This window comes from Bison bison, unplaced genomic scaffold, assembly GCF_000754665.1.
Source record: "Bison bison bison isolate TAMUID 2011002044 unplaced genomic scaffold, Bison_UMD1.0 scf7180017864370, whole genome shotgun sequence".
Classification (NCBI taxonomy): domain Eukaryota; kingdom Metazoa; phylum Chordata; class Mammalia; order Artiodactyla; family Bovidae; genus Bison; species Bison bison.
This window is the reverse complement of record NW_011494942.1, coordinates 12,434,280-12,447,087: the sequence shown is the minus strand read 5'-3', so window position 1 is coordinate 12,447,087 and position 12,808 is coordinate 12,434,280. Positions and strand designations below refer to the sequence as shown.

General features: G+C 38.0%; 1 protein-coding gene across 1 annotated transcript in view; it reads right to left on the bottom strand.

Moving 5' to 3' along the window:
• STK38L (serine/threonine kinase 38 like) overlaps nt 1-12,808 on the bottom strand; it is an 81,504-nt gene that overhangs the window by 10,833 nt on the left and 57,863 nt on the right. Inside the window, exons 4-7 of the mRNA XM_010856014.1 lie at nt 11,998-12,049; nt 6,667-6,789; nt 6,349-6,432; nt 1,432-1,555 (exon numbers count right to left, since the gene is read on the bottom strand). Coding sequence (XP_010854316.1) covers nt 1,432-1,555; nt 6,349-6,432; nt 6,667-6,789; nt 11,998-12,049 — 383 coding nt within the window. The remainder of the gene's footprint in view (nt 1-1,431; nt 1,556-6,348; nt 6,433-6,666; nt 6,790-11,997; nt 12,050-12,808) is intronic.

The following is a 12,808-nucleotide window of genomic DNA, read 5'->3' as shown; positions in this document are numbered from 1 at the left end:
ACTTCCAACCATCTCTAGGGCCAAATAAAAAAAGCTCATTAAGGAGAAGTTTCATGACATGTAATGGTTTTAAGGTAGAAAATATGTGAAATCAAATCACAGCAGAACTGATAATGATATATAGTATCTACCATTCAACATCCAGAAATAAGTTGCTGAGGAAAATATATCAAACCGGGAAAATGAATGCATGTAAGCACATCTGGAAATGGGATATATTCTTTCAAATTCAAGTTTCAAAAGCACTCAGCACTCTTTGGGCCAACAAAGATAGGTCATTATTCCACCAAAAGGGTCACTTCTAGATGTTCTTGTTCCCAAGAAATTTTCCTCTTTTACAAGGGACAAAGAAGAAACACTATGGTAAATTTACAACTCAAAATTGACAACTGTTAATATTTTTTCATGATGCTTCAAGTCTTTAAAAAAAATACCACGCAAATACTTTATCCTCTGTTTCCATTCTATTCCTTCCCCTTTTTGTTGAGTTGCCATTATCATGGATTTGCTTTGGTGTGTATTCTTCCAGCTTATTTTTGAAATGTTTTCAGATGCATATATATTAATCTATGAATTTAGAGTCTTTTTTATGGTTTTTAAAATGACATAAGTGATATCAACTGTACATATAATTCCACAGCTTGCTTTATCTCTGTTGATTTCTGAGATCTTACTGTTGAAACAAATACAGCTCCTGACTTTTAACTACTGTAAAATATTTAATGACATAAGTATGCCATGTTTTACTTATCCATTCTTCTACTGATGGACAGTCATCTTGCATCTAGGGTTTTACTCTTAGACGCTGCTGCCATGAGGCCTCTTGTGCACGTGTGGGGAAGAATCCCTGACTGTAGGACACATGCCTTTTTAACTTTCCTGGCATCTCTGAACTGCTCTCCCTAAGAGTCAGAGATTCCTCTGCACAGATGAGGGGCCAGGTTTCCCCCACAGCCTCATCAGACTATTAATGTTTCTACCAATCAGATGGTTGAGTGAGAAATGGAATCTCATTCTTGTTTTAATTTGCATTTCCCTGAATATGAGTAAAGCTGAACACTTTCTCATCTATTCGTAGACCAACCAGAGTTCTATTCCTTACACTGCCTATCATTTGCCCACTGGGTTGTCTGTTTTCTTCTTTGGTGACTTGTTCTCAACTCTAGACTTGCAAAGATCTAAAAAATTATATACAGTAAACAGAATAATAATATTTAAAATGTGCCAGCTTTATCATTTCTTCAAAACAATCTGATTTGTGGTTCAAATTAGTATTATTATGGGAAGAATGATTAGAAAATTATGACTGTGTAAAACCTCAGAGCCAGAGGTATAAAATATCCCTAGCTTATTGATTTATATAATCAATAAAATCATAGATATAAAGATGTGTTTGTGTTGGCCTGTCATTACTATTACGTTTGCTTTTACCTCCAGGGAGAAATTCCATGATTAGATAAAGGTTCCTCTTGTCTTGAAAACTGTAAAACATCTTCACCACCCAGGCACCATCTGCTTCTACCAAAATATCTCTTTCTGCTCGGATATGGGCCACCTGGATGAATGTATTTTGAAAAAATAATTGTAACACGTTACACATTTTTCAAGCTTACTTCTTAACAATCACCATATTCTCATTAAATATGGAGAAGTTCAGGAAACAGTTTATTTTAGCTGATATCTTTAGGTCTGAAAAAGTGGAATCACAAAGGGAAGCTGAGACTTTTGAGGTAGAAAAATGATTAGTCTAAAGATTTTCTAACCAGAATCTCCACCTAACCAAGGATCTTGGCTTCGTCAAATAAATTTAGGGTCCTGGTCTGACTTTTATTAAAAGTTAAGTAGTTAACAATGCCCTATAGATTGGTATGACAAAGTCAGAGTCCTCAACAAACTATTTTTTAATTGTTACCCGTCCAACAAAGGGCCTGACTTGGCCTTTAACTATTAGGGTGCTTTAAGAAGTTGAAACATTTATAATAATTTTATATTATTTTGTTATAATAAACCTTTATAATATCCATAAACATGATCTACAGCAAATTCTTATATAACTTTTTTGGATTTTGCTATGACTTGTCAGACACATAATTATTACAGTTACTATTAAATGAACATTTTGGAGACTGAAAAACTTTATGAAATGAGTGATTTGTGGGGTTGGTACAGTTAATTTTCAGATGTTTTCCCACTGATACATCTATACATTCTTTCTTCAAATTTAATTAACAATAGAATAATTTGATTTTATGCTTTTGCTATTTTCACTGTGTGCCATTATGAACTCTGGCCTAAAGCACATGAGGATACAGATTTTGTAAACCTTTTCTTGATAACAAAATATGATCTGCTTAAAATAACTGAGGTTACTGTATTATGGTCTGATACAGTAAATGCTCTAAGATCAAAATCAAAGCACAAGAATAAACATTAAAAACTTGTTTTCTGGCATCAAAAAACTTAAAATTTCTTTGGACCTGTTTCATAAAGTGAAAAATTATATTGAAATTCCTACCTACCACCTTGTACAAAACATTTTGAGATGGTAAAGGAAAAACAAACTCTGGTGCTGCCTCTGGTGTTGTCAAGATAAACAACTACATCATTAACTGGGCTTGATTAATCATTTTTAAGTATCTTAAAGCCAGATTACAGGCATGTTTTCAAAATGCACCTAGGTTTCTAAAGTAAAGGAAGTGTCACGCACAGTAATCTGGAACCACAACAGTGGGGAGATATGGTAGTCGCTTCAGTTGTGTCCAACTCTTTGCAACCCCAAGGACTGTAGCCTGCCAGGCTCTTCTGTTCATGGCATTCTCCAGGCAAGAATACTGGAGTGGGTTGCCATTTCCTTCTCCAGGGGATCTTCCCAAGCCAGGGACTGAACCTGGGTTTCACGCATTGCGGGCTGATATTTTATTGTCTGAGCCACCAGGAAAGTGGGGAGATAAGTTGCTATTTAACTTTGCAGAGTCGTTAGCATTCAAGTAAATGTGATAAAAACTTAAAATAATAATATATTAGAATTAAGTGGGAAAAACATTTTCTAAAATGAAATTCAATGGTGACAAAAGCAGATTAATTTATATAGGGGAAAAAAACAACCCCAAAGTGCAAAACAGACTTGATGTTGGACTACAGTGAAGATTCTCCTGCAAAAATTCTAGACCAGGGCTGTCCAATAGAAATAAATGCAAACCACGCATGTCATTTTAAGTTTTCTAGTAGCCACACAAAAGATAAAAAGAAATGGGTGGAATTATTTTTAACAATACAGTTTTTGTAACCCCTATATGTCCAAATGTTATCATTTCAGCATGTAATCAACATAAAAATTATTGAGCTATTTATTTATACTCTTTTTTTCAGGAGGGGGGACACTAAGCCTTCAAAATTTGGTAGGGCATTTTCCTTTTCACAGCATATCTCGGTTCAGACTAGCTACACTCAAGTGCCCAGCAGCCACATGTGGCCAGTTACCTAAAGACTACGGGCTGGAACTCACTTCTGCCTGTAGTCTTTCCTCTAAAACTCAATCCAGGACTAATCCCATATGGCTTAGTTAGAAGTTTCCTGTTTAGCTCCTAATCTCGGAGGCTCTACATCTTGACCCAGATGTTTATTTCCATCATTATCTGTAATTCTCGAACACATCTCAATATCTGACCTCCCTTGCCCTCTAACCTTTTCCTTTCAGCCTGTGTTCAACAAAACCCCTGCCACTGCATCTCTGGATGTTCCTGTCACCTTCTCATCCTGAAAGCAGGCTGTCTGCAGAGAGTCCTGTCTCCCTGGAGAGTGAGTGGTCAGGAATGACCTGCTTTCCCCCGTCTTTTCTACATTAGAAAACGACACCATCAAGCATCCCATTCCAAGGTACAACTCTGGGAATTATCCTTGATTCTTCCCTCTTTTCTCACTATCCTTGCCCCTCGTCTCCCTCCCAATATAGAGTACGGCTCAGAAAATCCTGCTGGCTCTTCCATGAGATCATACACTTCACCTGTGACTTTTCTTCCACTTTACTGTTGTAACCCTGTACAGGGCTTCCCAGGTGGTGCTAGGGGTAAAACCTGCCTGCCAATGCAGCAGACATAAGAGACTCAGGTTCCATCCCTGGATGGGGAAGATCCCTTGGAGGGAATGCAACCCACTCCCGTATTCTTGCCTGGAGAATCCCATGGACAGAGGAACCTGGTGGGCCACAGTCCATAGGGTTACAGAGTCGGACACAACTGAAGCAACTGAGCATGCATGCTCTGTTGTGTAAGCCACAATCACATCCTGGCTGCCACTGCTACACAGTCTCTCAAGTGTTCTCCCTGCTCCAACTCTTTTTGTCCTGCCTGCAAGCCATCTTTGTCAAGCATCCAACAGACATATCAATTCTCGTTTAAGCAAAATAGCGTCTTCCCACTGCATCTGGAGTAGGACCCACACACCATTTCTCGACCATCAAAGCCCTGTGTGATCTGCTCCCTGCCTCCCTCTCCCACCACTCTTCCCTTCCCTGAATTCTAGCCACAGTGGCTTCTTTCCGTCTCTAAACAGACCAAGATTCTTTTTGTTGCAGAGCCTCTGGATCTTCGTTCTACCTGATCATAGGTCTCACTCTTTCTCGTCAATATTCTCTTTGCAGAGAACCTTCCCTCATCTAATTCTTTCTCCTAAAGCCAGGTCATCTGCATCACTTTATCCTTTGGTAAAATTTGTCTTCATAGTACTCAGCAGACATGACTATTTCAAACAGCTGTCTGCTCATTTTCCCTACAACTGTCAGTGAACAAGATTCAGGTTTCACCTGTTAATCACTGTATTCCCAGAACCTAGAATAGGATTTGATACATCATAGGCACCTAATAAATACTTGTTGAATGAATGGAACAGAAATAAAGTGTAATAATGCAATGAAAATTCAATTGGGCCATATTTAAATGAAAAATCAGGATCGTACTGTTATGATAACAAAGTTAGTTTAGGTGGGACTAACAGTGCAGTTCCGGAGAAGGCGATGGCACCCACTCCAGGACTCTTGCCTGGAAAATCCCATGGACGGAGGAGCCTGGTAGGCTGCAGTCCATGGGGTCGCAAAGAGTCGGACACGACTAAGCGACTTCACTTTCACTTTTTACTTTCATGCATTGGAGAAGGAAATGGCAACCTACTCCAGTATTCTTGCCTGGAGAATCCCAGGGACGGGGGAGCCTGGTGGGCTGCTGTCTATGGGGTCGCACAGAGTCAGACACAACTGAAGCGACTTAGCAGCAGCAGCAGCAACAGTGCAGTTCAGCTTTAGGTCCAGGGAGGTACCATCTCCCTCTGCACCCTCACACTGTTGAGTCTTTCGCTAGCATATATATTCACTCAGGGTTCTAACAATGTCCACTCAGGTGGATGCCTAAAATAATATAACAACAACAACAATCGATGTCTTCAGATTCATGGTCACTCCAAAATTCCACCAAGTCACAAGAAAGAGGGAGAGAGCTCAGGAGTACAAAATTGGAGAGGTTACAGATTTTGAGAGTTAGAGTGTTAGTCGTTCAATCGTCTCTGACTCTGTAACCCATGGATTGTAGCCTGCCAGGCTCCTCTGTTCATGGAATTCTCCAGGGAGTGGGTAGCCATTCCCTTCTCCAGGGGATCTTTTTAACTCAAGTATCAAACCTAGGTCTCCTGCATTGCAGGCACATCTTTTACCATCCAAGCCACAAGAGGGGCCCTTTACAGATTTTTAAATACGTGTAATAAAATCAGGGACTGAGGGTGCTGAGTACTGTCCTTTATTTTTACTGAAGTCAGGGAAGAAGGTATTTTGCCATGAAATGAAGGTTCGTGTCCTCCCTGAAAATTCCTATGGTGATGCACTAAACCCCCTGTGACTGGATTTGGAGACAGGGTCCTCTAAGGAAGTAGGTTTAGTGACATCATAAGAAGAGACTCCAGGGAGTCACTCTCTGCCCTCTGCACACACCAAGGAAAGGTTATGTAGGCACTTGGTGAGAAGGTTGCTGTGTGCAAGCCAGGAACAGAGGTCTCACCAGCAGTGAAACCCTGCCTTGTTCCTGGACTTCCAGCCTCCAGAGCTATGAGAAAAGAAATTTCTGCTCTTTAAGTCACCCAGTCTGTGGTATTTTGTTATGACAGCCTGAACACATAAGCTAGATTATGAATTTGGAAGAAATTTTAACCAGAGAGAAACAATGAAACAGGCTACCAAAAAATCTATCATCAATTAAATAGTTAAGATGTGTAGGTTTCTCTTTCTTAAAAATCCCAGTTTTAACACTTACTCTAACACCTCGCCAGTGGATGTTCCTTTGGTTACATGTGCTAAAGAACTCTTACCTGCTCTTTTTCAAGCATATCAGCTTTTCTCAATATCTTCATTGCATAGATATGGCCTGTATCTTTCTTCTGGACCAGCCGCACCTTGAATGTAAAAATTCATAGCACAAATTTCAGTCACTGTGATTTATTTAGGGGTGAAAGGTAGGCTCCTTTAAAGAAAGTAGTGCTGTAATTTGCTGTTGCTCATTATTTTAGAAATTCTATTAAAATTAAGCTACTTTATTACACATTTTAACACATTACACTACTTACGTATGAAGCTACTTTCTTAAGATACATATTTTCAATAGCAGCGACTTTAAAAAAGAAGCACACCTCTCCGAACGCTCCTCTTCCTATAACTTTCAGAGACTCAAAGTCATCCAGGCCAAGTCTGGTCCGCTTGAGCCGTAAGAACTCTGTCTCCTTGCGAGCATGCTGTGATCGGCGTAACTTTTTCTATTAAAAAAGAACATTTTAGGAAGATGATTTTTAAAATCAGATTGTTTCAAAGGAAGCCTATAGTGTTAAAAGATGTGATATATTAAAATGAAGGTAACATATCTTAAATATTATATACTGGTGCTACAATTTATTTACCAAAGTTGAACATTCATTGAGCATGTAAAAAACAAAATAACTTTTAAAATCATTTAAAAATTTTTAACAATTGGTGAATCTTTATTCTTGAGACAGACTCTGTTAAATATTTCATCTTAACAAGTCCACATATTCTTTTATCTATATACTAACTTAATTCAAAAATAAAAATTAAGCTTTAGGAAATGCTAATAGCATTCTTTATTTTTCTTTTGGCCACATCATGCAGCATGTGGGATCTTAATTCCACAAACCAGGAATCAAACCTGTGCCCCCTGCATTGGAAAGCAGATTCTTAACTGCTGGACCACTGGGGAAGTCCCATAATTTCTGATATTCATTTTTTACTGTTAACAAATCTACTATGGAATTGTGTCAACTCCCTAATTTCCAAGGCTGCTCCCTCACAGCAGCTGAGACTTCCGACACTGAAATAACAGAGCAGCAGTATTTCCATACAGGCTTATTTATGGTAGGATTTATTCTTGGGCAGATTTTTTAAATAAAGTGCTTGAGACTTGGCATATAACTTCTTAAAAATATGAAATTGCAACAACAAAAAAATAATTATACAACGAATCCTTTAAAATATCCAAGTCAAGAATTTCACAATTCATTATACAAAGATTACAAGAAATACTATTAAAGAAAAATTGTGAACTACCTGAAGCTTACACTTGGAATGGGCATTTATTTAATTGTTCTAAATGTTGCTTTTCCTTCCCCTCATGAAACAAAATTCTGCTTTTTGACATAGAATTATGTCAAATTAGCTCAATCTGGTAGAGGTCACATAAGACTCTTGAGAGTCCCTTGGACAGCAAGGAGATCAAACTAGTCAATCCTAAAGGAAATCAACCCTGAATGTTCATTGGAAGGACAGATGCTGAAGCTGAAGCTCCAATACTCTGGCCACCTGATGTGAAGAGCTGACTCACTGAAAAGACCCTGATGCTGGTGAAGACTGAGGGCAGGAGAAGAAGCAGGCAGCAGTGGATGAGATGGTTGGATGGCATCACCGACTGGGACATGAACCTGAGCCAACTCCAGGAGATAGTGAAGGACAGGGAAGGTCTGGCGTGCTGCAGTCCATGGGGTTGCAAAGAGTTGGACACAACTTAGCAATGGAACAATAACATAGTGGAGGTCACACAGAATGGGTAACAAACAAAATCAGTGAAAAGATCAAGCCCCAGTTCATCTTCAACTGGACCCTATCAAGCATGCAGAGGTTCAGGTCTGAAAGAAACAAGTCGAAATGACTGAAATGGTTCAGAAGCACTGTTCCTAAATGTAGTTCAAGATATAACCACTGAATAGCCCCTTCCTACCCCTGTGTGCAACTGTTTCCAAATTGGTAAAGTGAATTATTAATTAGAAATATGCAAGTATGCATCATCAACACGATGGAATTCTGATACTTCTAACAAAGTCTACAAAAATAAAATCATGAAATTATGTCTTCAATCTAAACACCTTTAAACAGCTTAATGAAGTCACACCAGTGGTGAAAATAGTGAAGAACTTCTTTGTTTAAAAATGCCTTTTGCATCAATAATGTTGAAAAATGAATTATTAGTAAAACAAAAGGATAGTTCAGAAGTAGCTTGTTATAAACTCTGACTCTAACTTAAAAAGGCCACACGGTGGCATTATAACACCAGTTTTCAAAGAAGCAAAGACCCTTTTAAAAATTACACAAATGGTTAATACAAGAATTCTGAAAGGCAGGCTGAATTTCTGGCTTTATGGATTTAACAATGTACAGTTGGATGCAGACTCCAACTTGTCTAATCTGAATGGAAAAGACCTCATCACAGTTTCATAAATTATGCTCAAAGTCGACAGACAAGAGAGGCAGTCAAAGAAAGTAATGCTTATTACTATTTGACAGGTTGTGTAGTGTAGTAAGTAAACAATATTTATGTAGTCAGGAGACAGCTATTAAATGGTGAAAGGGAGATAACAGTGTATGGAATATACAAACCTATGAAGAAGGGAAATCACCTATGACACTGTCATAGTACTTTAAAAACAAAAAAACCTATCCATAGTATCAAAGTCCACATTGTAGTCCAAAGAGAGTTGAAACAAGTTCACATTTCTTAAAAAACTGATGAAAAAAGCATGTTGATATATCTGCTCACAACTTGTGTAAATCATTGGAAAGTCATCTTGGAAAGCAAATAAAGTTATAATCATATTTTTGGTAATCATATTCTTTCCTCTTGAAGATGACAACAGAAATCTACGGGCAGGCTTAACATTTCAAGGCTCTCTTGCAGCTTAAACTTGTGCAGTTTGGTTTTCCCTTACAGTAAATAATATTCTATGTTAGGCAGGATTTAAAAGGAGATGGAACTAGAAATACACCATTTTCTTTTTTTTTCTCCATTCCTCTTCAAATGAGTGTTCTTCAAATGCTCATTTTGCAGGGTGCTCAATTTTTGTAGAAGACAGTGTACACAGAAGTTTTAAGATATGGAATACATCAGGTAACAACTTCATCTCTTATAAATGTTTCTCATGGCTACATTTCACAAGTTAGTTTCTATTACAGAATGCATTAAGGATAAATTTATTTTTATAAAACAATTTTACTTTGAAAAGATCCACCCCACATAAAGACAGTTCCAGCACACTGTATATTCTTTCAGAGACCATGTCTATTTGTGACAGTCTAGGGCTTAGCATGGGGCCCAACAAGAAGCATTTGTGAATTCTAATATCTTTACTGAAATTTTTGGATGTTTTTATACATGGTTATTTTAGGCCACTGAGAACTTTTAGAGCCTCACATTTTCTGTGAGTTAAAGAGAATTAAAGAGAACAGTTCTAGATGTACTTAGTACCTCCTGGTGTGGATGAGAGGCTATACTCAACTCTTACATGCATGTGATTTGGCCCCTAAGTTGTTTTTAAATCATTCTAACTTGCCAATATTTTGAAAAGGCAAATGATGTCATACAAGTCCAGATTTCCAGCTTCTCTTGAAAAGCAGAACTTGGCTTCACTGGGCCAACAGGATAGCCCTGAAACCAGGCCACCTCCATCCACCCCAGTGCCAGTCATGGGAAACCGGTATAATCATGCTGGTGGTCTTGTTTTCTTTCAGCAAAGTGAAAAGTGGTATTCTTTATTAAAAGATAAACTGTGAGGAGAAAATCTTTAGAACAAGACAAAAAAATCTATTTCCTCGTGGAAATGAAAAAAAAAAAATTAAGTATGTAAAATATTTTAGATCAAAAGATGAAATGTCCCTAGGAAACCAATGTGGCCAGCTTCTCTTGTTTATGACACTTGCTTGGCCTTTGGACATCTGCTTTCATATAGTTCATTTTTAAAGTGCAATATGCTGCACATATTCATTACTTTGAATGTACCTCTTAACAATCATGTAAATTCTACCTATTTCCTTAGGATTCAAATCAACTGTTAATTCTTCCGTGAAACCTTTTCTGATCCCCTGAACTAGGAAAAAATCCCTCCATATTTTCAAAGTTTGCCACATTCTATCATGTATACCTATTTGTACATGTACACACATATAATCTCTCCTTCTAATCTATGAACTCTTTAGGGAGAGATCCACTGTCCATTTGTTCATTTACCAAATATTTATCCCAGCCCTCTGCCAGCCCGGATCACGTAATGCTGAATAGATGTCATGGAGTTTCTACTCTGGGAAGATGGTTTTAAGGCTGTCCCAGGGACAAGAACAGTGTACTGTCCCAGTGGACGTGTTGCCTAGAAAGAGACAGAAAGCATCTTGAAGAGTAGTGAAACTCAAGCAGGCAGAAGGCAGAGTTCCAAGCAGCAGAGATGCACAGAAGAAAGTCTACAGGCAGGAGCAAGGAAATGAAAATAATTCTATCCCATTGAGCAGCCTGGTGGTGGGGTGACAAGAGATAAGGTGAGAGAAAGGGAAGCAAAAGCCAAATTATAAAGGGACTTGTATATCCACTCACGTTACAAGTTGGCCTTATCCTGAGAGAACATGGGAGCCAGTGAAGGGTATTAACAAAAGAGTGACTTGGTCAGATCTGGGTTTTGACAGGTAACCCTGGTTGCAGTGCATAGGAAAACTGGGGGTGGGAACATGGCTGAGAACACAAGACAGACTAGCTGGGGGCAGTGAGTCTTCAGGTGAAATACACAGCCATTTACACGACTGGGTTCCAGGCACCAGACTAGTGAACCAGGAGGTTTTAAGAAACATGCAGGAAAATTTAAAAGAAGATTTGGCAATTAACTGATTCTTCTGGGAGCCCTCTTTTCTTATTCCTCACACCTAGAATACTGTAGATACTATTCACTGAATATATGTTCTTAGAATTAAAAAAAAGCTTCCCCCTTTCAAAGATTTCCATCATAGCAACACAGTAAGAAGAACCACGTTCAAATATTAAACCCACACTATCTAAATTATAAGATCATGTGTGCATTCTAAGTCACTTCAGTCATGTCCAACTCTTTGTGACCCCATGGACTGTAACCCATCAGGTTCCTCTATCTGTGGGATTCTCCAGGCAAGAATACTGGAGTGGGTTCCCATTCCCTTCTCCAGGGGATGTTCCTGATCCAGGTATCGAGCCCATGTTCTCTTATGTCTCCTGCACTGGCAGGAGGAATCTTTACCACTAGCGCTAATACTTGAAAAAGCCACTGGGGTAGCTTTTGTACAGTTATTATAGTTTCCCCCTTTTTATTGAGAGGTAATTGACATATAATATTGTGTAAGTTTAAGGTATACAATGTGGTAATTTTTCTCCCCACCCTTTGGCCATGCCATGTGATCCACAGGATCTTAGTTCCTCAAAGAGGAATCAAACCCAGATACCCAGCAGTGGAAGCATGGGGTCCATCACCAGGGCATCTCCTACAATGTGATGACTTGATACAAGTGAATATATATTGTGAAATGTGGACCACAATAAAGTTAGTTAACACATCCATCACATCACATAACTAAATGCTATTTTTTTTTTGTAGTGAGAGCATTTCAGATTTAGTGACTTTCAGGTATATAACAGAGGCATTAGTCATAGTAATTACAGCTTACATTACCTCTTCATCTGCTAATCCTTCTTCTTCCATAGCCACTTCTAATTTCTTCTGCCTTTTTAGAAGAAAAAATAATTTAAATTTAAATGTGTTCCTAAGTATTTCCATTTAAGAAATGTACATTTATTTTTTCAAATTTACACTTCAGTTTGCTCTGCTAAAAAACAAATCTTTCAAGTTGAATCAAAATAATCACTAAAAAGATTATGTGTGTGTGTATATATATATTTATTTTTCAAAATATGAGCCCAGTCCAGATTTAGCTGTCTTATACTAGCCAAATGAATAATTTACTTCTAAAGCTGCCTAAATGAATTGTTAGCAAAGGTGACTCATGTTCTAACATGGAAAACTCTGTTATCTAATGTTCAAACCTCCAAAATCATTAACATTTATCAGTGTTTATCCTAGATGTATAAAAAGGTAACTATAGTGACTAAAAGTAAAACTTTTTAAGGTAGATATCTCTAGGCTTCCCTGTGCTTGAACTTTGGTTTTAACGCTTATCAGCTAAAGCTTGTCTACGTCCTTCACTTTACCTCTAAACTTGATCTTCCTAATTAATCAAGGAAAGATGTTCAGTGCAATTAAGTATATTTGATTCTACTACAATTCTTGGGAAATTGGAAAGTGATATATATATACATTAAGAAAATAACCCATTAACTACTAGAATATTTGCATTGCTAGGTATAGCCAAGTTCAGTTCTTCAATATTTTAAAATGTACCCTTGAAGTTACTTAAGCTACAGAGGGAGTCGGGGGTGGGGTGAGGGGATGTGTGGTGTTGGTCAGTATGCATGAAATAACTGGT